We start from the raw sequence: 24216 nt of genomic DNA, 5'->3' as shown, positions 1-24216 counted from the left end.
ATGAAGGTGGATCAGTTGGCCTGGTCATAATTCCCCATGCTCCCAGATGCCCTACACATGCTCATCTGTTAGTGCACAGGGGTGGAGACTGCAGGGAAGGGGGCTTCCAGGAGGGGCAGAGAGAGCTAGCTGAGGGCTTTATCTGTAAGTAGGGAGTGATTGGATGCGAGACTCGGGTGTTTTAGCTTGACAGGGAAGGAAAGTGTATGTGTGTGTTTTATGGAAAATTAAAAGGACCTTTTCATGCGGTAGAGGCAGGAGATGTGGCAGTGAGGCTGTGCTAGCCCCAGGGAGGTGAGAAAATGAGAGGGTGTTGTGGTCTGAGTGATTTGTTCAGAGTACAGATTTTGCCACATGGATGGCTGGGGCTGGTGTGGAGTGGTGAAGGTGAAGCTGTTAAACAGCAGGGTGGCCAGGCTGTCCTGTGTCTTGTGCTGCTGGTAGTGATGTATCTTAGGGATGAACGAAGGTTCATGGTCTATCTTAGGGATGAACGATGGAGAAGGCAGTGGCACCCCACTCCAGTACTCTTGCCTGGAAAATCCCATGGATGGAGGAGCCTAGTACGCTGCAGACCATGGGGTCGCTAAGAGTCAGACACGACTGAGCGACTTCATTTTCACTTTTCACTTTCATGCATTGGAGAAGGAAATGGCAACCCACTCCAGTGTTCTTGCCTGGAGAATCCCATGGACGGGGGAACCTGGTGGGCTGCCGTCCATGGGGTCGCACAGAGTTGGACACGACTGAAGTGACTTAGCAGCAGCAGGGATGAACAAAGTTCTGTTCCAGGTGCTGATAAGGAGTGGGAGGCATGGCCAGATAGCACATCCTTTAGTAAAATGTTATAAACAGGTTTGGGGGAGGAGGGGCATGATCAGGTGATGACACTGGGAGTGAGTCGGTCACCACCTCCTCCACCTGTACATAGTCTAGCGGATAAGTGATGGCAGCTGTCTTGGAATGGGACTCTCGTTCAGTAAGGGGGAAGGTGAAGACCAAGAAGATGGTGGCACAGTAGGAGCTCCACAGTGGGAGAAGTGGGAGCGGGGACTGAGCAGTCTTAGGGAGATCCAGAGCACATGGAGGGTGAGGACATGTGGGTGCGAAGGTCCCTTCTGGTCGTGACAGGTATGCAGGGATGTTCTGAGCTGAGTCCAGGCCCTCCTGCAGCTGTGTAATCCCAGATGTTTCTCTCCATGTATTTTCTGGAGGTTGAGCTTCTGGAAATGACTAAGGGCACTAATGAGGTATGTAGGGTGGGAATTGACTAAAGCCAGACACAGTGGGATGGTGCTCATAGGATTACCATGATGTTTTTAAAATTGCACAGATGTTTCTCTAATTAATGGTTCTTTATAAATAGGAACAGCTTTTAGATTGTAAAGGTGAAGATGGATGGAATAAACTTTTCGACTTAATTCAGTCAGAACTTTATGCAAGGCCTGATGATGTCCACGTGAACATCCGACTGGTGGAGCTGTATCGCTCCAACAGCAGGCTGAGGGATGCTGTGGCCCACTGCCACCAGGCAGAGAGGAACACAGCTCTGCGGTCAAGTTTAGAGTGGAATTCCTGTGTAGTACAGACCCTTAAGGTAGGTAAGGGCTGTTGGGTCTCACAATTACCATATTTCCCTTTGTATTTAACCACTGCCCTCCATGACCTAAGTCTCTTTCGTTTATGTGTAGCAGCTGTGAAATGAGCTGATTTTACCAGGATGATTTCAATTTATAATTAGTGGATTCAAGAGATAGATAATGAGAAATATGTTTGTGTATTTTTTGGTGTTTTTGTAGGCTAATCTAAAACCAACATGGTTTTTCAGCCTGTGAATGGGCAAAGGGGTTTGTAGTCGTAAAACACTCAGTTTTGTAACACATGATACAGTTTTGTAACTTAGAGTTCTTTTTGCACAACAGGAATACCTGGAATCTTCACAGTGTTTGGAATCTGATAAAAGTAACTGGCGAGCAACCAGTCAGGACTTACTTGTAGCCTATGCTAACCTGATGCTTCTCACGCTGTCCATGAGAGATGCGCAGGAGAGCAGAGAATTACTGGAGAGGTAGGCTGACCTAGAGAGAGCACTTCAGTGTAAATTACAGATGTCTGTTTGTGTTCTTTCATCTAAACAACTTAATGTCATTATTTTTTCTGTAATGTCCAGAGGTGATAATAATATGGTGAACTACTTAGAAGGAATCTTCTTTTGGGGCAGTATTATATTATAATTGGTTTTGTGAAACTCTGATTCTTAGAGAACTCTATTACTGTTCTTGGTTAAGTTACTCTTGTAATTAAACGTCTAGTTTTGGAATGCTTAGCAAAGAGTTGAGCCTGAAAATGCATGTCCTCGTTGCTCCTCCATAATTCTGAGGACCAGTGTCTCCATTTGATTAAAATAAATTCCACTGAACAGACACGTCACTTGGATTTGTATGTCAATTTAGAGCTTGTGGGCTAAACCAGGCTCACCGCCTGCTTGTGAGTGGGGCTCCCCTGACACAGCCGACCTCCTGCTGTGTCAGCTGTGTGCTCGAGCACTGCAGTGGTAGAGGCAAGCCCTGTGGCAGAGCTGCTGTGCCCATAGAGCCACATCAGCATGGGGTCTGTAATGGACAAGGTTGCTGCTCCTTGGTGTACACTCTTATTCTGAAAAGTAATGGTTCCTCCCCCATCTCACACGGCAGGGAGTTCTTTACACTGGGGTGTAGGAGAGTAAGTCATTTTCTTGAGGAAGTACTTGGTGTCTTCATACGGGTAGTATGAGGGAGTAGCCAAAAAGACTCAATCAAACTTTCTGATGATTTTAGAAAATATTTACGGTTGGGGGGAAGTAGGCATGGTTATATACTTAAAAACTTTTGGTCCCGTGAGAAAGTGGTGAGGAAGAAGATTTCTTAGTACTATGATACTACTACTACACATACCCCTTGGAGGAGTCTTGACACCCTCTGCAAGTTCCAGAAATTCACAGGCTAGAAGAAATAATCTGTTACTCAGATTTCTTATTATAATCTACTTCAAAATCATTCTTCACATTTCTGTTGTTTGCTTTTGATTTTCTTAGAAAATGAAGATTTTGAGGACCATTAGGATTAAAAAGTACTGATTAGTACGTAGATTACAAATAATAGTAAGAATTATAATTAACTCTGTAGTTAAATGTATAGTAAAAGCAGCTTTCATCTTGATAATGCATGTGTCTTAGTTGTTTACTTATAATGTGAAATGGCATGTTTATTTTGAGAAATTTCAACTTTGAATTAAATAATGAAACCATATGATCAAGAAGATGTTTTGGAATAAGACATTCTGGAGGTTAAAAACGCTTGAAATATAGGAAGTATGTTGAATAACACGAAGCACTCGATTCGTAATTCATAAAACAGAATGGATTGTTGGGATTTAGATGTGGAAGGTGATGCTTGAAGTAAATTCCTTTCTCAGTTTTATTTAGGATTAAATAATGACACGGATTATTCACAGTGTAGTAGTTTAACACCTGTTTAATACTTTAATATTCCAGTTTTGATAGCGCTCTTCAGTCTGTGAAGTTTTGTGCAGGTGGAAACGAGGCGCTCTCAGCCACGTTCCTGGAAGTGAGAGGCCATTTCTACATGCACGCTGGGTCCCTGCTGCTGAAGATGGGCCAGCACAGTGACGTGCAGTGGCGCGCGCTCTCGGAGCTGGCTGCGCTCTGCTATCTCATAGCCTTCCAGGTAATCGCTCCCTGTCTGGCATGCCCTTGACCTTTCAGTGAGACTTGATTGTACTTCACATGGGGTATGTCCTGGTATGTGGTGAAAATGGGAAGAGATATGTACAAAGTTAAAATGAAATACTTTGGGGGAAAGAATAACAAGATTTATTAATATACAGTACTAGTGAGGTGGGTGAGACAGGTACACTGATGCATTGCAGGTGGCAGTTGGCATTGCTTTGACTGTTTGGAAGATCGTTTTGAAGAATTTGATCTTTTACTGTACCATTTCTGGGAACCTGTAAGGAAATAGTCTCAAGTATGGATAAAACATGATTCAAAAAGATACACATAACTTGAATGAAAATCTAATCATTAAGTCAATTTTGGGGCATGGTTGCATAAGCTGTGATAGAAGACTATTTACTGTAACTTTTAATATGTTAATTGGAAACTTAATTTTTAATATATATACAACATTAACAGTGTATTTACTACACAGCAGTATACTTATTCATCCTCAGAAACGTGAAACAACTTTATGCATAGAAAGTGACATGAAGAGAATATGCCAGAATGTGAGCCTTTGTTTTTAGATGATGAGATGTTGGCTCTTGCCCTCCCCTCATCCATTTTTGCAGTTTTAATGTTTTCTTAGTGAGCTTGCATCATTTCTGATCTGAAAAGAAATGAGCAGTCTTCCAAAAAGTGGATTATTCCTAGCTTGTAGAAATTGTTAGCTTTAGAGAATAATCGTTTGCTTGAGAGAAAGAAAAAGGGTTTCACTGTAAAATGACTGTTGGAGGCTGTTGCTTTTTCTAGTTAACATACTTAGGCCTTTTAAAACCTGTTGAGGTGCAGTCCACAGTGCTACTGTTAGCTCAGCAGAAGCATTTTGTTCATAAGGAATTTATTAGTGAAAAGTAGTGAAGTTAATGAAGTTTGCTAATCTGTATAAACACTAAACTGTTATGATTAATATTTTTAAAGAATTATCAAGTAGCTAACAGCTCTCTTTAATGGACATTGAAATGTATTAAATTTTCTAAATGGATATTTTTATGTTGACACAGTCAATTGCTCTAAACATTGGCCTTTTAAAAATTGAAGTATTGTTGATGTACAATGTTGTGTAGGTTATAGGTATGTAGTACAATGATTCACAATTTTTAAAGATTATACTCTGTTCATAGTTATAAAATATTGGCTGCATTCCCTGTGTTGTATATTATACCCTTGTAGCTTATTTTATACACAGTAGTTTGCACCTCTTCACTCTGATACCCTCCCCCTCCTCCCAACAGTAACCACTAGTCTCTGTTCTCTGTATCTGTGAGTCTATTTCTTTTTTGTTGTATTTATTAGTTTGTTGTATTGAACTTTGACCTTTTTAAATAGTAAAAACTACATCTCCCTCCTGATTGATTCTGCAGGCTGTTTGAATGGTAGGGTTTTCAGCCCCTTGATCAGGGACTGCAGTAGTTCTAGTGAGTTCACTTGGTCTCTGACTTATTATTGTCTGACTTACAACAGTGGCTTGACAGTGGTGTGACAGTGATACCCATTCAGTAAAAACTCCACTTTGAGTTTTGAATTCCAATATTTCCGTATCAGCACAGAAAACATAGGCTGAGTACAGCACTGTTATTTATTCTGATGCTTGGATATTATTTCATTCTATAGATGTACCATAGTTTGGGTTTCATTAAACTAATGCCCTAAAACCGAGATATTGCTATGCTACTTCAAAATAATTCTGCAGTGACTAGCTTGTGCCATTTCCCATGTGAAAATTTTGGGGTGGAATGAGTTTGAGTGATGGATGGCGGGATCAGTGTCTATCTGTGCGTTTATAATATTTTGAGTTATTGCCAAATTTCCAGTCTCACAGAGGTTGTATCAAATTATACTGCCATTCCCAGTGTAAGAAAATTACTAGAGGTTTAACGGCACTGCACCCACCATCTGTGTAGTTACTTTCAGGATGATAAATGTTCATTGGCTGGGACTCAACATGTTCAGTGATGGACAGTTGCAGCTTTTCAAGGTAGCCTGTTTTATTTTTAGATAATTTGGTTCTTAGTGCTTCTTTACATGGAGTAAAAATATTTCTCAAGCCTCTACCCATTGGTGGTGGTTTTTTTCTTTTGGTGTTCCCTTCTTTTACAAGATAATTTTCTTAATACTCAAAGGTAGCTGTCATCTTCTCACCATTCTGTTTACTTGTCGTTCTTCCACCTCTTCTTCATAGGACAGGACTTGAAGCCCTTTTCTTGTCTAGGTTGTTCCCGTTACCCTGCTGGTCTCTCAGGTGGTCTGTGCTCTGGAAGGGTGTGGTGTTTCCATGTGGGGGGCTCCAGTGCCGGGTGGTGTAGAGCTGTCGTCTCCCAGGCTGCTCCTGGTCTATCTGTGCAAGGCAGAAAAGGTCTCCAACCAGATGTTGTTTCCCCAGCTGTAACTCCAACATGTTCTTAATAGAAAGTAATTTCTCAGACATGCTCTTTGTAGGCATCTTTTCTAGATTATCTAAATTCCCCAGTTCCCGGTGTTTTGCAGTTGGATTCCCAACTCTCTTTAACCGTTGGCTGTTTATTCATTATTGAAGAAAAGTACAGTGTAATAGAAAGGAACATTTACTATTAGAAATGTATCACTAAATTAAGATTTTTGATTCTAAAATGATTAGATTCCAAGACCAAAGACTAAATTAATAAAAGGAGAAGCTGGACAAAGCCTACTGGAAATGATGGCCTATGATCGTCTGAGCCAATCAGGTACTGGTAACGTTTAACTGATTTTATTTTAAAAAGAAAAAAGAACTTTTTCCTTTTTGAACACATCTTAGATAGTGTCTTCTCTCTGCCCAGGAGATAATTTGTTAGAATTTTTTCTCCTTGCCATATTGAATTAGGGAGAGAGAGGAGAGAACAAATGATAAAAAATGGTAAATGATAAAAAATATTCTTTAAAAGGAACAAATATTGTTTGCTCCTGTGTGGAGGAACTCCTTAACCCATCCTTAATCTAGCTGCTAGAATCTCCATCCAGAACATTTTAGAGCACTTCTTGACCTAAGAATAAGTTATTGGTTTGCTAGCCACTGGGGATAAAAGTAAAAAAGTTAGGGATCTCTCTCTTGAGGAGCTGACAACTTAGAAACAAAGACAGAAGGTGTATATTCACATTCTGTTAGGTTGTTGGAATTTGTAGATTTATTCCCAGTTCTTACTATTTGGGTTGGATCCCAAAGGTCTGTTATACTCTCTGGCTTTCCTAAGGCACAAACTTGAAAGTGTTCAGGTAGCCAGTGAGTCAAACAGTGAACTGAAGGCTCTGTAGGGAAATGTTTCTATAAGAGGCAGTTTTGATGTAAAGTTGAAAGGCCTTCATTAAGAGTTAGGAAATGATCTTAAATCCGAGTAGCTATAAGCTGGGACCTGTAGGTAGACTGTTGGTCAAGGCTCCTCTGTCCCACAGCTTACTTCTTTGTAGGAGACAAACTTTGAGTCCTTGAAGCGATCTTTTGGTTTTTTTTTTTTTCTCAGATCTCCCTTCTACCTTTGCAGAGGGTCACAGTTTGTAAAATGAACTGTGTTGTACTGTCTTTGATCTGGGCCTGCTGAGCTTCTCTCTGCAAATTTTTAAAGAGATAATTGTCTGGTAGTAATGAAACCTGACTGGCCAACAGAATCACAGGAAAAAAGTTTGTTTTGTTTTGTTTTGTTTCAAACAGGCCTGATTGTGTAAAATTCACATAATGATATTATTTACCCATTTTTAAGTGTACAGTTTAGTGGTATTTTTAGTATGTTCACAGAGTTGTGTGATCATCACCATGATTTTAGGATATTTTCATTACCTCATGAAGAAACCTGGTACCCATTGGCAGTCACTCCCCATTTCCCTGCAAACCACTAGTCCTGGGCAGCTGCGAGTTTTCTGTCTCTTTATCTCTCTCTGTTCTGGACGTTTCATATATTGAATCATACATGCTGTGGTCTTTGGATCACTGTCTTCATTTACTTAGCATAGTGCTTTCAAGGCACATCCATGTGTACTAGAACTAGAATGTGAACTAGAACCTCATCCATGGAGTGTTTTTAAAATAGGTTCAAATCTGTGGAATCATAATCTCTGGGAGTGGAAGTCTAGAACTGAAACAGAAAAATTTTAATCTCTTTAAAGGATGATTCTGACCAGCCAGATTTAGAAATTTGGTGTATCAGGACAGAAAATTTGAGCTTGATCCTGTTCTCCTTTGGCCACTTGAATCCCACACTTTTCCAAAAGGAAATCCTTTTGGGATTTTTCACACACATTTTTTTCCTTTCCTTTTACTCTAGCACATAGACGCAGATGCTTTGACGCCTGTAGTTTATTCATTTTTCACATCAGCACCCTTTTGGGTCCAGCTGTGGTTTTGGGGCTGGAGGGTTCATTCTGAGAATGTCATGTTATTTCCCCTTAGGGTAAGTGAATGAAACTGTTGAGAGATGTAACTTTAAATCTGTGTCTTTTAAATGATGGAAATAATTTGTTTTTCAGGGCATATGCTGCTAAATTTAAGTCATGACAAGCAAGACTTTTTAAAAGAGGTTGTAGAATCCTTTGCCAACAGGAGTGGGCAGTCAGCTTTGTACGATGCTCTGTTTTCTCGTCAGTTACCTAAGGATAGCTCTTTCCTTGGTAATGATGATATTGGAAGCATTGATGTACAAGAACCAGATCCTGATGAATTGGCTAGATATGATGTTGGTAAGTGGTATCTTCCTAAGGAAACACTTTACATTTTAATCCTTTTACACCAGGAGATATATAATAGCAACAGGGGGATTATCCAGACATAATGACTTAATATTATTCTAAATTACTTTCAGGGTTTATGGGGGGAGGGTAATATGAGGTATTGGTAGTGGTTATGGTAGCAGGTGCTTTTCTTCTGAATAGTTCTGTACAAGTGATTGGTGTCATGAATTCTCTCCTAAGTATCATTTTGATGCTAATACAATCTTTTTAATGAAATAGCTATAATGTACTTGCCAGTTTCCATCTGGAAGCTGTTTCCAGTTTTTTCACTTACATTAAAAATACTGATGACAATTTTTAGGTGTCTCCATTTCAATTTTTTTTTCTATACAAATTCCTAAAAACATAATTACTGGGATAAAGTTGATGGACATGTTTGTCTCGCAAATTGCTGTATTACCAGAAAGCTTGCTCTTCTTTTATGCTTTCGGAAGCCCATAAACTTCTTTAGTATTGAATTTCTTAATTTATTAATGTAGTGGTAGCCCACTGTTTTCATATTTCTTTACCAAAAGGAAGATCTGTTGTTTCAAGATTTATTACCAGATGGCTATTCTTTATTTGACCTCTGTCAGTAGATTTTGTTTTATTGAGTTCTAGTGAGGCTCTTTTTTTCCTTCAAAAGAACTTTTTCCATCAAAACTCTTTTTATTAAGAACACTAGACTTTGCTTATAGATTTTCCCTGTACTCTGATACTGAAAAGCAGTTATAACATTGTTACATTTAATATTACTATGAGTCAGTTTTTTATGTTGGCAAAACTGATGGCACACAAAAATTTCCAAAACCTCAAGCTGTTTTTTTTGTTTTTTTGCTTTATTTCAGGTGCCATTAGGGCACATAATGGTAGTCTTCAACACCTCACCTGGCTTGGCTTACAGTGGGATTCATTGCCTACCTTACCTGCAATTCGAAAATGGCTAAAACAGCTTTTTCATCATTTGCCCCAGGAAACCTCAAGACTTGAAACAAATGCACCTGAGTCAATATGTATTTTAGATCTTGAAGTAAGCATAGATTTTAATAAATACCATGAATACTGTTTTGGGATTTTTTTTCCCCTAAATTGATTTTTTTTTCTTTTTTTTTTTTTGGTAAATAAAACAGGTATTTCTGCTTGGAGTAATATATACCAGCCACTTACAGTTAAAGGAAAAGTCTAATTCTCACTGCAGCTTCTATCAGCCTCTGTGCTTGCCACTGCCTGTGTGTAAACAGCTTTGCACAGAAAGACAGAAAGCATGGTGGGATGCAGTTTGTAATCTAATTCATAGAAAAGCAGTGTAAGTAGTTAAAAAAAAAAATTCCTTTAACTTAACTGCACAGGGACTTAATTCTCATGTAAAGTTTTAATTATCATGTGATGATTAACATACATGTAAGTGTTGAACTGCATGTTTATAAATCAATTTCATTAAATACAACTTTTTTTAGACCTGGGACCTCAGCAAAATTGCGACTTCTAGTTCAGCGTGACATAAACACTCTACGAGGCCAGGAAAAAACTGGCCTTCAGCCTGCTCTGCTTGTGCACTGGGCAAAGTGCCTTCAGAAAACGGTGAGTTCACTGAAGTGGAGCAGTTTGTAAGAACATTACCTTAATTTTTTTAAATGACATACTTGACCTTGAATGTTTTTTTGTTTAAAAACAGTAGCAGCGTGTTCATATTGTGTCAGGTGAAATGTATTTTCACAATCTTGGCACAAAGTGGTTAGTATAGTTTGTATGTAAGTGCTTAAAACAGTGCCTAGCACAGTAAATGTTACCAGGTATTAGCTGTTACGTTACCAGCCTGAAGATTTTTTTACCTGTTTGGTGGCACAAGGCTCTATAGGTAAGGGCATTATAGACCTTGCTTAATATTTGAGATCTGTTCTGTGGCACGTATAGCAACTTCAGGAAAAAAGAGTAGGCTGCCTGATTGGGTAGTGTCGTTGGAGGTGTGTCAAAGTTGGGTCTACAATGAGTGCTGATGGTAAAGTGCTTAGTTATTCTAGAATTTGGAAAGGTGAGCATATGACTTTTGAGATTCTATTTTGCCTAGGATTTGAAATTTTAGCCAGTTGTTCAGAGCATCTGCAAGTGAGTTTTTGAATCTGTTCATTTGTGTCTCTTTGTGTGCTTCTAACTTTGTATTTTAGGGCAGTGGTCTTAATTCTTTTTATGATCAACGAGAATACATAGGCAGAAGTGTTCATTACTGGAAAAAGGTTTTGCCATTGTTGAAGATGATCAAGAAGAAGAGCAGCATCCCTGAGCCTGCTGACCCTCTGTTCAGGCATTTCCATAGTGCAGACATTCAGGTAATGGAGAGTCCCATCGTGAACTAGCTGGAGGTCTGGGCTTCTAGTTTTTAAATAAGGAAATGGAAGTAGAAACTGCTTATATTAATTGCCCAACTATTGAATGGTAGTCATGTTTTCTGAGTCCACTGCCTGTCACAGATGCAACATGGCAGAGAAGAACACTGAGATGCTGATCTCATTAGATCGTGCAAAATCCTTGGGAAATATTCGGGTTTGATATTCTGGGTAGAGGCAGCTTGACTGAAAGTTACCCAATGTGTTTAGGCATGTGAAGTTGGGGAATACGAAGATGAAGCACGCATCACGTTCGCTATATTGGATGTAGTTAATGGAAATATAGACGATGCTATGGCTGCTTTTGAATCTATTAATAACGTCACTTCTTACTGGAATCTTGCACTGGTAAGTAGTGTGGTACTTTAAATTAAAGGGTTTTTTTTTTTAAACATAATTGTTTCATAAAACACTCTTGTATATAGCTTTTTCACAGAAAAGCAGAAGACATTGATAATGATGTGCTTTCTTCTGAAGAACAAGAAGAATGCAAAAATTACCTGAGAAAGACCAGGGACTACCTGATAAAGATTTTAGATGACTGTGATTCAAATCTGTCGGTAGTTAAGAAAGTAAGTTGCAGATTGTATTTTCTTATTATTGATAACTAGGCGATAAGGAATTTTGCCTTGATTTTATATTTTGGTAATTTTTAAAATGCTTAGCGATACCATATTAATGCACAGAAGTGGGGTGTTTAAATATTTAATTAGTGTTACTTTGCCTTAGGTTTGTGTGTGTGTGTGTTTAAATGTGAACATTTAGGTTTATAACATTACAAAAATGCTTGTTGGAGAATTAGAAAAGGCTGGCATTTATTTTTGTTACCTGGCGATGTATTCAGCAGATGTTGCCACTAATACTAGTTCTGTGTGGACTTGGCAGTTAAACATATTAATGAAATCAGGTGGTTGCTCATGACTTCCGGACGTTTCTCCCCTCGTCACTGTCTCCTGTGACCACCTTTCCCCGGCTGTCAGCAGTTTGAGACTGTTGTGATGGGATTAACTTCACTGACATTCAACCTTCCACCTGTTTTATTGATGAGTTTATGTTGCTGCTCTTGGATTAGGGTTATGTTTGGTGCATGCCAGCATCTGTGTTTCTCCTCTCCTCTCATTCAGAATCAGTGACTTACTTTGCTCACATGGAAAAACTCCCCAGTTAACATTGCTCTGCCCTTGCTGCCGCCATCAGGAGGGGTAGACACAGCATGGACTTGAGGGTTAGGAGACTTTAGATTGCACAGCATTTTCTTTGTGTTGTTACATAAAGTACAATGTGCTTGTCACACAGAAGTATGAAAATGTAAATTAGTAAGATAAAAAAATCTTTATTTGAGAGTTCTTCTGTTGGTGATTTTGCAAACTAAAGATGTTGATTCTTGCCTTTTATTTCTAGTTGCCTGTGCCCCTGGAATCTGTGAAAGAGATGCTTAATTTAGTCATGCAGGAGCTCGATGAGTTCAGTGAAGGAGCGCCTCTTCATAAAAATGGGTCTTTACGAAATGCAGATTCAGAAATAAAACACTCAACTTCATCTCCCACCAAATACTCTCCATCACCAAATAGAAGCTGTAAGGTAAGTGAAAAAGAAAAGAGTCACTTTACTGCAGAATGTGTGTTCTAGATGTTTTAAATACTGTTTCATTGTTATTTTTTCAGTATTCTCCCAAAACACCACCTCAGTGGGCAGAAGATCAAAATTGCTTATTGAAAATGATCTGCCAACAAGTGGAGGCCATTAAGGTAAATGCCTTGATTTTTCTAAACTGTGCCTATCTTATTCCAGGATTCCTTCCTTGACCACTTTCTCACTCATTTCTAACACTGTTCCAGATGTTCCTCTGCTGCATGACTGTAGAGTCATACTGTGTTTTACATGCTTCCGTCTTGACATTAGCTTATTTTTTGAAATTACTTATGTGTCTTTATCCTCCACAAGATGTGAATCTTTCAAAGACGGCAACTCATATCCAAACCATAACCCTGTTCCCAGCATAGAGGAGGTCCCCAATGATAGAGTGAACTAGAGAGCTCTAGTCTTCATACCTTGGTTTGTGAGATTATAGCTCAGACTGACTAGTGTGTATGTCACATTTATAGCTAAGACTTCACAAGTGGTCTAAACTTTAAAAGGTCTCTTTATCTTTTTATTAATTCATATGAATTTGACCTAATTATGTAAAGACGCAGGTGTCTGTACATGATTGTGCTTTAACTTTATGAAAGTGACCTCAACTGTAGCACTCAAAGGAACTTTACTTCTTTGGGATTGGAGGTACAAGTAAGTTGTTTCATGCTCATTGACAAGAACTAAATCATTCATGCTTCTAAAATCATGGCAAGGAAAGTCTTGAAACCTGTATTTTCTACACTTTTGAATTTGCATAAAGATTTTGTGTGTTAATTTTGTATAATTGTGACCTTCATGATATTACATGCTAACCATGTAGATTTCTGGCACCTACATGGTGTTCTTGTGTGCCTTTGGGTCAGGCACTTGCTTAGCTTTCTGTCTCTTTTTTTGATCCATAAAGTGAGACTTGTCAAAACTAGTTTTCATCACGTGTTCTAGTTGTTCAAGTTTTAACATTATGTTTTTATCTTTAATTGGATGTTTAAATCTATGGTCCAGATGCTGGTGGTGACCAGTTAAATTTTCCAGCTGATTCCATTCATTTCTTATTTTTAGATATATACCATCTGGACTAGACACAGTATAGATGGATGAGTGGGGAAAATTTTATTTAGTTTGAAATTTTAAGATGTATTTTTGACCTTAATAGTTAAGGGTTTTTGTTTTTTTTTTCCCCAGGAAGTTTTTATTCCTGAAATACTTTTTTTTTCTCCACACCACCTGGCTTGCGGGCATCTTGGTTGCCATCCCCTTCCACCCACCCACCCAGGGATTAGACCCAGGGCCGCAGCAGTGAAAGCACTGAGCCTAAACCACTAGACTGCCAAGGAATTTCATCTGAAACACTTGTAGAAGAAGAGGGTAGCCATGCTGGATCTGTCTCTGACCTCACTTATTATAACTTGTTTCTGAAAAATACTTGCCTTGTAGGTTCTGGGGTTGGGAAGGTGTTGCCTTTTTCTTGTCTGATCCCTAACCACTGGCTGTCATCAGAAGGCTTAGTAGTTGGTGCTTGAGGGCTTACTTGCACTGAGGCATGTGGAATCTTCCTGGAGCAAAAGGATATAACCCATGTCCCCTGCATTGGCAGGCAGCTTCCTGTCCATTGCACCATTAGGGAAGTCCTGAACAGAACTTTAGAAAGATGAAGTAAATGTAGAATGGAAAGGGAGATGAATCCGTTTTTTAGGTTAGAGCTGACTAGATTGAGTGGATTCGGTAATGATACTAAGGGAGGGAAAAGAATGAGAGCAAAAAACAAGCTTTAAGAAATTAAGAATCATGTTTTACGTCAACACCTGGTGCTCAGATCTGACTGGAGAATGGACTCTCTGAAAAGGCATCATCAGATATTAAATTTGCTCTAGCACTGTTTACGCCATGATATAATTGCTTAAAATTGTTTTTCTTCTTCCAACAGAAAGAAATGCAGGAGTTGAAACTAAATAGCAGTAGCTCAGGGTCCCCTCATCGTTGGCCTCCAGAGAATTATGGACCAGACCCAGTGCCTGATAGTTATCAGGGGTCACAGAATTTTCACGGGGCCCCACTGACAGGTGAGTTGGCAACTGAATATTCCCAGGTGTTAGTGACGATACTGTACTGCTGCCTCCTTCATTTAGGAAATTTTCGAAATCACCTTGTCTGTATGCCTTAATTTATTACATGTTTGTATCTATCTATATGTTGCTTAAGCTATTTTTTGTTGTTACCAAGATTTTTATAACTCCAGAAACAAAACAAGCTTTATCTGATCCTATTTATGTAAAGGCTTAAAGAACCCTTGACTGCACATCTCAGAGGAGCTGAGACTGAGCTGAAACTATGCCTTATATTGGAAAAATGTTAACTGATGGTATAATTCATTAAGAGCTGCCTAATTATGAAATTAAACTTTGGGGAATTATTTTGATGACATTCTGAGAGGTCTGACAGTCTTGGGAAATCTTTTGTATAAGGAAGGAGAGAGTTTGAGCTAGGGCAGAGTGGATTTTTAGGTTGTACTCTTACTTAGCTCTCTGAGCCAGTTTGTCTGTTTGAAACATAGAAATAATACTTGCGTCACATGGTTATTGTATTTGTGTGTGGGGGGGGGGGTGTGTGCACATTAGGCATTTACTTAGAGTATGCAATAAACATTCAGTGAACCACAGGGTACAGGCAGTTGCCCTCTGGGTTGTCTGTGTGCCGGGCGCGTTGTGTATGTGATTTCATTCAATTACAGTAACCCAAAGTGGGAGATACCATTATGAATTCCCATGTTTAGATGAAATGGGCTTGGAAGATTAGGTGACACCCATTATTATACACGTCACTATTGGTAGAGGCTTCAGACTCTAGTGGTCTGACTTCAGGCCACGTGCCCCCGGGCAGCCAGAGTGATGATGAAGACAGGTGTTTTTGACGTGAGACAGATTCCTGAAATGGAGGTAATTAGATTAATTGGTCTTCAGTTCAGTCGCTCAGTCGTGTCTGACTCTTTGCGATCCCGTGAATTGCAGCACACCAAGCCTCCCTGTCCATCACCAATTCCCGGAGTTCACTCAGACTCACATCCATCGAGTCAGTGATGCCATCCAGCCATCTCATCCTCTGTCATCCCCTTCTCCTCCTGCCCCCAATCCCTCCCAGCATCAGAGTCTTTTCCAGAGTCTTTTCCAGTGAGTCAACTCTTTGCATGAGGTGGCCAAAGTACTGGAGTTTCAGCTTTAGCATCATTCCTTCCAAAGAAATCCCAGGGCTGATCTCCTTCAGAATGGACTGGTTGGATCTCCTTGCAGTCCAAGGGACTCTCAAGAGTCTTCTGCACTTATTTCAAAAGAAAGATTGGAAATGGTGTGGCCTAGTTTAGTACCTTAGTGATGGTCCCTAGGGTCCTCCTTAGAGCAGCTTGCTGTCTTCTCATGACAGTGTCCTTCAGGTGCAACAGGTGACAGAGAAGATCAGAGAAGTCAGACTCACTAATGCTGTCAATCATAGGTGTGGATGTGAGGAGCCTGCCAGATTTAAACATTGCCTGCCTAAGGTGCCATACACCATGTGGAACCTGACTGGCGGCGACGGGCTCATGGCTGGTTTCCTCTGGGGCTTTCTGGATGCCTTGTGGTTATCGTTGGGCACCTTGTGGGTCACAAGTTCTGTTTCTTCTTTGTATGTGCATAACAGGTCTTCTGGTTGTTAAACACACATCTGAACATAACATTCATGTTGTCTTATTTTATTCTTGCAAGTACCCTGTGGACTGTGTAGACGCAGCACACCCTCACTTGACAGGCGAGAGGAATGGAGGCCCCAGTGGGCTGCTTGACAGTCACAGTCAGCTCTGGCTCAAGCCAAGAGTCCCAGCTCCTGACCACCCTCCTGAACTCACAGATGGTTTTCTTAGTGAAGGTCCAGATGTGCCAGGGTGGCCCTTGTCTACTGACAGTAGATGACTAAAAACCGTCAATAAGCTCGAATAAGGAAATGCTCAAAAGTACTGACGAGTGTAAAGAAAACTGGAAACTAATCATGTCACGGAGAGTTCTGCTACCAGTTTGGAGCATTTTTTTCTGGTCCTTTCTCTTTGTATTCATAAGGAATTTTTAATGAGATTTTCACCATATTAGCATTTTGTTCAGAGATGAGTAAGCATGTGTTTTAAATACTACTTTTAAGTTCTTAGCATTTTTCTACTCAGTATTCTTTGATGGTACCATTAATGAACATGAGGGCCCCATCACATGGAAGCTCTGCAAGTTTCACTTCCTGGTTTTTATTTCCCGTTGTTGGTGTTGTAATTATTGCCATGAACATAGTCCTAGGATTTCAGGGTTTTATAAGATTTCTTGTGTTGGGGAATTGCTTTTCCTGAAAAACTGTGCCAATTTTACACTTTTACCTCCAGGATCTGGTAGTGCCTGTCTGTTTGCACTCTTGCCAGTTATTAACTATTACGAGTTTATTAAATCCTTTTTTTAAAAGCAAAAATAATATCAGCTTTTTAAATTTTTGTTTTTTTTAATACTAGGAATGTTCAGCACACTTAGATTTCATGAGTTACCTATTCATTTGGTGCTTTTTTTCTATAGGATTTTTTTGGGTAGGTTTATAAGACATCTGAACTGTTTCTTTCACTCTCAGTGATAAAGTCACTAGTTAAACTTCAGATGTTACAATTCTTGTCCCATATATATCCATCCACTTGTTCTGTGTTCTTTGCCTATTTTCTCCTGGGAATGTTTCAGAGGAGCCCCTGCAGGCAGCGCATTAGTTTCCTTGCTCAGCTGTGGGCTTCTCCAGTGGCGCTGCCTCTGTGTTACTGTGCAGGGAGCACAGTACCCTGTGGTACCCTGTGGACTGTGTAGACGCAGTTCACCCTCACTGGGCCTGGTTCACCCTCACTGGGCCTTTGCAGGACTTTCCAGAGTCAGCTGCTCAGCACCTCTTGTGTCTCAGTTTCCACTTCCTCCTTGTGTAAAGATATAAATGATTTTTAAGTTGTTTTGTTTTCTGGTAAAACTTTCATAGAACAGATCAGGCAAATGGCAGTTGGTTGTTTTTACCATCAACAGGAGTGTCTTCTAGTTGTTGGTTTTCTGGTAACACACATGCACACAAAGCAGGTGGGGCAAATAGTTTGGGCACCAGTTCAAGTGTTAGTCATGTTGTATCCTGTTTATTACACCAAGAAGCACATTTTGTGTTACTCTTGAGATCTTTTATGTGAATTTGCCAGGTGATTTTTGACCTGAATGTTGTTGCTAGCTTGAGTATAAAATGCAACTTTGTCATTCTGCAGATTTTCAAGCCTCACTTCAAAAATGTGGCCCTGAGGCCATCACATATGTTTTGGTTCCTTAAGTCCTTCCTGTGGCCAGTGTCTCCCCTATATTCCTGATGTGGCAGGATTGTGTCTTCACATAGAGCCCCTCTTTCTCAGGAAGGGGGCCCACCACTCCTCTTAGCTCCTGGTGCTCGCTATGGGGGCTCTCTTGGTGCCAACCTGCTGCTGCCCTCACTGCTCCTGTGTTACCTTGGCAGTTGTTCTGGTTTGTCATTTGATAATCATCTTTATGGTGTATTTTGATGTATAGAAAAATTTTAAAAGTCTGTGTAGTTAAATCTTTGATTTCTGCTGCTTTTGTATTTATAGTTCTTGCCTAGATAGTACTACCTGCAGCATAGACTTTTTTTTAACAGTGTTTTCTTTCTTTTCTCTTTTTTTTCTTTTTTTTTTTTTAGTTGCAACTACTGGCCATTCAGTATGTTATAGTCAGTCACCAGCATATAATACTCAGTATCTACTCAGACCAGCAGCTAATGTTACTCCCACAAAGGTAACAAAGGAATAATTTATACATTTATAAATATCTCCTTTTTAATTGTCCAGGCTTCCTACAAATTAATTCAAGAAGTAATTCAACATTAAAACTTAAATGTCCCATGAGGTATAGCTATTTTAAATTTCTCTCTGGATAGAGAAGGTATGTTTTTTAGTTATCTAATTTTAATACAAAATGTATGAACATCTAGAATATTTTTGAACAGGAGTGGTGGTGGTGGGAGCTTCATCATCCGGTTGTGACAGAGGCAGGACTGTGATGCACTCCTTGGAGCACTGTGGGTAGCACTCGCAGGCCTAGGCACTGTGACTAAGTGTCCATGGAGACCAGCCCCAGCAGAGCCGGGCAGAGACTGGGGTTTGGGTGCATCCAGGCCCTGGCTCTTAACTTCTCTGTGCCTTATGTATAGAATGATACTAGTGCCTTAGTTTGTAGGGTTTTGAGAATTTTTAAATGAGATCCTATGTGTACAGAACTTGAAATTATGCCCAGGTGGCACATTAACAAATGTCAGCGCTCATCGTCATCATCATCATTATCAACATCATTGGACACCACGTTTAGGAGTCAGGAAGGTATAATTAGATGTGTAAGATGCTGTCTTTGGTTAAGGCAATTTTTGGGTCATGCCGAGAACTAGAGCTGTAAGTGTCCTTGTAGCAATGTCTTCTCTTAAGAACACAGTGTATGCTCTAGTGGAATATTTATATGCATGTTTGAGGTTCATGAGATTTGGTTTGTATCGAGGTAAGCTATAGTTTTATAGACAGCCTACAAAAGCTTTCACTTTGTCTTTTTCCAGGGGCCGGTTTATGGCATGAACAGGCTTCCACCTCAGCAGCACGTCTACGGCTACCCCCAGCAGATGCACACACCGCCCGTGCAGAGCTCATCAGCGTGCATGTTCTCTCAAGACATGTATGGCCCCCCATTGCGTTTTGAGTCTCCTGCGACAGGAATTCTATCACCCAGGGGCGATGATTACTTTAATTACAATGTTCAACAGACAAGCACAAATCCACCTTTGCCAGAACCAGGTTATTTTACAAAACCTCCACTTGCAGCACATGCTTCAAGATCTGCAGAACCTAAGGTTTTAGAATTTGGAAAAACCAGTTTTGTTCAGCCGGTGCCTGGTGAAGGAATGAGGCCATCTCTGGCAGCACCTGCACATACAACACAGCCGACTCCTTTCAAATTTAATTCAAATTTCAAGTCAAATGATGGTGACTTCACGTTTTCCTCACCACAGGTTGTGGCACAGCCCTCTGCTACGACTTACAACAATAATGAAAGCCTCTTAGGTCTACTGACTTCAGATAAACCTTTGCAGGGAGATGGGTACAGTGGACCAAAAGCTGCTCAAAACATGGGACCTCGAAATACGTTCAATTTTGGAAGCAAAAATGTGCCTGGAATTTCATTTACTGAGAACATGGGTACAAATCAGCCAAAGAATTCTGGTTTTCGACGTAGTGATGATATGTTTACTTTCTACAGCCCAGGGAAATCAGTGTTTGGAGTGCCTGCTACGGAGCCGGCCAGCAAGGGTCACGATGCTGACGGGGGAAGTGCACAGGGGGACGAGGAAGACGACGGCCCTCACTTTGAGCCCGTGGTGCCTCTTCCTGACAAGATCGAAGTGCGGACTGGCGAGGAGGATGAGGAGGAGTTCTTCTGCAATCGTGCAAAGTTGTATCGCTTCGATGCAGCGTCCCGAGAATGGAAGGAGCGTGGAATCGGCAATGTTAAGATCCTCAGGCACAAAACCTCCGGTAAAATCCGCCTGCTCATGAGACGTGAGCAGGTGCTAAAGATCTGTGCAAATCACTACATCAGCCCAGACATGGCCCTTGCCCCTAACGCCGGCTCAGACAGGTCCTTTGTGTGGTATGCTGTGGACTACGCTGACGAGTCGCCCAAACCAGAGCAGCTGGCCATTAGGTTCAAGACGCCTGAGGAGGCAGCCCTTTTCAAGTGCAAGTTTGAAGAGGCCCAGAGCCTGTTGAAAGCCTCAGGAGCAAATGTAGCCACAACCACCCATCAGGCCACGAAAACGGTAAAAGAACCCACAGGTCATGACAGTAAGGATATTGACAAATCTGATGGCGTAACTATGAATTTTGAATTTCAGGTTGCAAAGAAAGAAGGATCTTGGTGGTATTGTAACAGCTGCTCACTGAAGAACATGGCAACTGCCAAGAAGTGTGTATCCTGCCAGAATCTAAACCCAGGCAGTAAGGAGCTCCTCGGCCCACCATTAATTGAAACTATCTCTACTCCTAAACCCGGCTCAGAACATACTCCTGGTAGATCTACACTGGTGACTCTAAAGAATGAAGGTCACTGGAACTGTGGTGTTTGTTTAGTAAGAAATGAACCCACTGTGTCTCGATGCATTGCATGTCAGAATAAAAAGCCTGCTAGCAAAAGTGAATCTCCACTTATTAAGCAACCTTCCTTTAAATTTGGCCAGGGAGATCTTCCTAAGGCTGCCAGCAGTGATTTCAAATCTGTTTTTTCAGTAAAGGAGGGACAGTGGGATTGCAGTGTTTGCTTGATAGGAAATGAAGGAAGTTCTGTGAAATGTGAGGCTTGTCAGACTCCACGGAAACAGAGTTCACCTGCCTTTGCTGCCCCAGCACCTGCCTCGTTAAAATTTGGTACTTCAGAGACAAGCAAGACTCCGAAGAGTGGATTTGAAGGCGTTTTCACCAAGAAGGAAGGACAGTGGGATGGCTCAGTGCAAAATGAGGCCAGCATGGCCGAGTGTGTGGCCTGTCAGAACCCAGGTCAGATTCCGCCAGCTTCTGCTGCTCCGGCACCTGCTTCTTCAGAGACAGTCAAGGCTCCAAAGAATGGACTTGAGGGGCTGTTCGCCAAGAAGGAGGGACAGTGGGATTGCGATGTCTGCTTGATAAGAAATGAAGGAAGTTCTCCAAAATGTGTGGCTTGTGGTGCCTCTAACCCAACCCAGAACCCTGCTGCTGAAGTGCCTCTCACTTTCCCTGTGGGCTCCACAGCTGAGGCAGGTAACTCCTGTGCAAGTCAGACAGGAACAGGATTTAAGAGTAACTTTTCAGAAAAAGCCTTGAAATTCGGCAGTGCAGAACAGGGATTTAAATTTGGGCACGTGGATCAGGAAAATGCACCTTCATTTAAATTTCAGAGTTCTTCTAATACAGACTCTAAATCAGCAAAGGAAGGATTTAGTTTTTCTTCCCCTGCGTCTGCTGGTGGGTTTAAATTTGGCATTCAGGAGACAGAAAATCAGGAGAAGACTACTGAAAAGTCCTTTGGAGAGGACACTGGTGGTCAGGCTCAGGACACTGGTGGTCAGAAAGACGGGAGTACTGTGGTCTTTGGTCAGACTGGCAGCACTTTCACCTTTGCAGATCTTGCCAAGTCAAATTCAGGAGAAGGGTTTCAGTTTGGCAAAAAAGACCCCAATTTCAAGGGATTTTCAGGTGCTGGAGAGAAGTTATTCTCATCACAAAGTAGTAAACTAGTTGATAAAGCGGACGCTTGTGCTGACCTTGAGAAAGATGATGATGCCTATAAGACTGAGGACAGTGACGACATCCATTTTGAACCAGTCGTCCAGATGCCTGAGAAAGTGGAGCTGGTCACAGGAGAGGAAGATGAGAAAGTTCTTTACTCACAGAGGGTGAAATTATTTAGGTTTGATGCTGAGATAAGTCAGTGGAAAGAAAGGGGCTTGGGGAACTTAAAAATCCTCAAAAACGAAGTCAACGGCAAACTGAGGATGCTGATGCGGAGAGAACAGGTGCTAAAGGTGTGTGCCAACCACTGGATCACCACCACCATGCACCTGAAGCCCCTCTCCGGCTCGGACAGGGCTTGGATGTGGTTAGCCAGTGACTTTTCTGATGGTGATGCCAAACTCGAGCAGCTGGCGGCAAAATTCAAGACACCTGAACTGGCTGAAGAATTCAAGCAGAAATTTGAGGAATGCCAGCGACTTCTGTTAGACATTCCCCTGCAGACTCCCCATAAGCTTGTGGATACTGGCAGGGCTGCCAAGTTAATACAGAGAGCAGAAGAAATGAAGAGTGGGCTAAAAGATTTCAAGACATTTTTGACAAACGATCAGACAAAAGTCAGTGATGAAGAGAGTAAGGATTCCAGAGCAGGAGCTGCCACTGCTGCAGATGTGAGTGGCGCACCAAACACTGAGACCACTGGGCCCACCCTGGAGTGGGACAACTATGACCTCAGGGAGGACGCCCTGGATGACAGCGTGAGCAGCAGCTCTGTGCATGCCTCCCCACTGGCCAGCAGCCCCGTAAGAAAAAACCTCTTCCGCTTCGGCGAGTCGACCACCGGCTTTAACTTCAGCTTCAAGTCTGCTCTGAGCCCGTCCAAGTCCCCTGGCAAGTTGAATCAGAGTGGGGCCTCAGTGGGCACGGACGAAGACTCCGATGTCACTCAGGAGGAGGAGAGAGACGGACAGCACTTCGAGCCTGTTGTCCCTTTGCCTGATCTAGTCGAGGTGTCCAGTGGGGAGGAAAATGAACAAGTTGTTTTTAGTCACAGAGCCAAACTCTACAGGTATGATAAAGATGCTGGTCAGTGGAAAGAAAGAGGCATTGGCGATATAAAGATTTTACAGAATTATGAAAACAAGCAAGTTCGTATAGTGATGAGAAGGGACCAGGTATTAAAACTTTGTGCCAACCACAGAATAACTCCAGACATGACTTTGCAAAATATGAAAGGGACCGAAAGAGTGTGGGTGTGGACCGCATGTGATTTTGCAGATGGAGAAAGAAAAATAGAACATTTAGCTGTTCGTTTTAAACTACAGGATGTTGCAGACTCGTTTAAGAAAATATTTGATGAAGCAAAAGTGGCCCAAGAAAAAGATTTTTTGATAACACCTCACGTCGCTCGTTCAGCCACTCCCAGGGAGTCACCTTGTGGGAAAATGGCTGTCGCTGTGCTGGAAGAAACCACCAGAGAACGAACTGATTTGTCTCAGGGTGATGATGCAGCAGACACAACCTCAGAAGTTGGCGGGGTGTCTGGCACCCCTGAACCAACAACAAAAGCAGTGGTTTCACCCCCAAAGTTTGTATTTGGTTCTGAGTCTGTTAAAAGCATTTTTAGCAGTGAGAAGTCAAAACCATTTGCATTTGGCAACAGTTCAGCTACTGGATCTTTGTTTGGATTTAGTTTTAACACACCTCTGAAAAATAACAGTAGTGAAGCCAGTTCAGCAGCCCAGAGTGGATCTGAGAGAAAAGTGGAACCTGGTGGTCGCCAGGAGTCACAGAACTCTGATCTCAAATCAGCTTCCGATGGCAAAGTCAAAAACACCTCTCCTGCTTTTCTGAAGGAGCAGTTCTCAACCAGCCACACGTTTAAAACTCCAGAAAAGGGTAAGCACTTGGTTTTTAGATGAGGCAGACTTTGTCTTCCTCTTCCCCCTCTCTCCCTCCACACTTTCCTTCCCAAAATATGTTTGTGTGGGTTGTTTTCTTCCCTAAACCAATTTAGTGGTGAGTGTTCAGCAGCAGCAGAGAGCATGTGTACACGTTGTTGAGGAGATGTCAGCTTCAGGGAGACATGTCTGTCAGCAGAGCACAAGAACTCAGCTCAGCACTGGGTCCAGCTTAAGGCCGCTAGCACTCAAATCGTGAGGGTTCACTCGAAGCTGGTGGTTTCAGTAGGTTTGTTCTGCAGTTACTATTCTTATGTTCTTGGACGGTACTGCATGCTCACATTTTAGGTAAGGCAATCTGGCAATGAGCAAAGAATGAAAGCCTTGGGATAGGATAGGTGGATGCGTGGACAGCCACACTGGTGTAAATGGATGGAATCTGGCTTTTATATTTTAAAATTGCATTCATTTTAA

The 24216-nt window shown here is 41.4% G+C and overlaps 1 protein-coding gene across 5 annotated transcripts in view; it reads left to right on the top strand.

The window, feature by feature from the left end:
• RANBP2 (RAN binding protein 2) overlaps nucleotides 1-24216 on the top strand; it is a 65057-nt gene that overhangs the window by 25895 nt on the left and 14946 nt on the right. For 3 of the 5 annotated variants that reach the window (XM_044925950.2, XM_025261100.3, XM_006054827.4), the window contains exons 5-20: nucleotides 1367-1597; nucleotides 1923-2068; nucleotides 3533-3725; nucleotides 6393-6480; nucleotides 8252-8461; nucleotides 9340-9521; nucleotides 9622-9797; nucleotides 9949-10072; nucleotides 10657-10818; nucleotides 11086-11223; nucleotides 11301-11447; nucleotides 12277-12456; nucleotides 12540-12623; nucleotides 14435-14570; nucleotides 18238-18332; nucleotides 19141-23740. In XM_044925950.2, coding sequence (XP_044781885.2) covers nucleotides 1367-1597; nucleotides 1923-2068; nucleotides 3533-3725; nucleotides 6393-6480; nucleotides 8252-8461; nucleotides 9340-9521; nucleotides 9622-9797; nucleotides 9949-10072; nucleotides 10657-10818; nucleotides 11086-11223; nucleotides 11301-11447; nucleotides 12277-12456; nucleotides 12540-12623; nucleotides 14435-14570; nucleotides 18238-18332; nucleotides 19141-23740 — 6892 coding nt within the window. Of the gene's footprint in view, nucleotides 1-1366; nucleotides 1598-1922; nucleotides 2069-3532; nucleotides 3726-6392; nucleotides 6481-8251; nucleotides 8462-9339; nucleotides 9522-9621; nucleotides 9798-9948; nucleotides 10073-10656; nucleotides 10819-11085; nucleotides 11224-11300; nucleotides 11448-12276; nucleotides 12457-12539; nucleotides 12624-14434; nucleotides 14571-18237; nucleotides 18333-19140; nucleotides 23741-24216 lie in introns of those variants that run through there. The other 2 variants (XM_025261099.3, XM_025261102.3) reach the window with 2 other exon arrangements.

Source organism: Bubalus bubalis, chromosome 12 (genome assembly GCF_019923935.1).
Source record: "Bubalus bubalis isolate 160015118507 breed Murrah chromosome 12, NDDB_SH_1, whole genome shotgun sequence".
Taxonomy (NCBI): domain Eukaryota; kingdom Metazoa; phylum Chordata; class Mammalia; order Artiodactyla; family Bovidae; genus Bubalus; species Bubalus bubalis.
The sequence above is the reverse complement of the archived record's forward strand: the minus strand, read 5'-3'. Positions and strand labels throughout refer to the sequence as shown.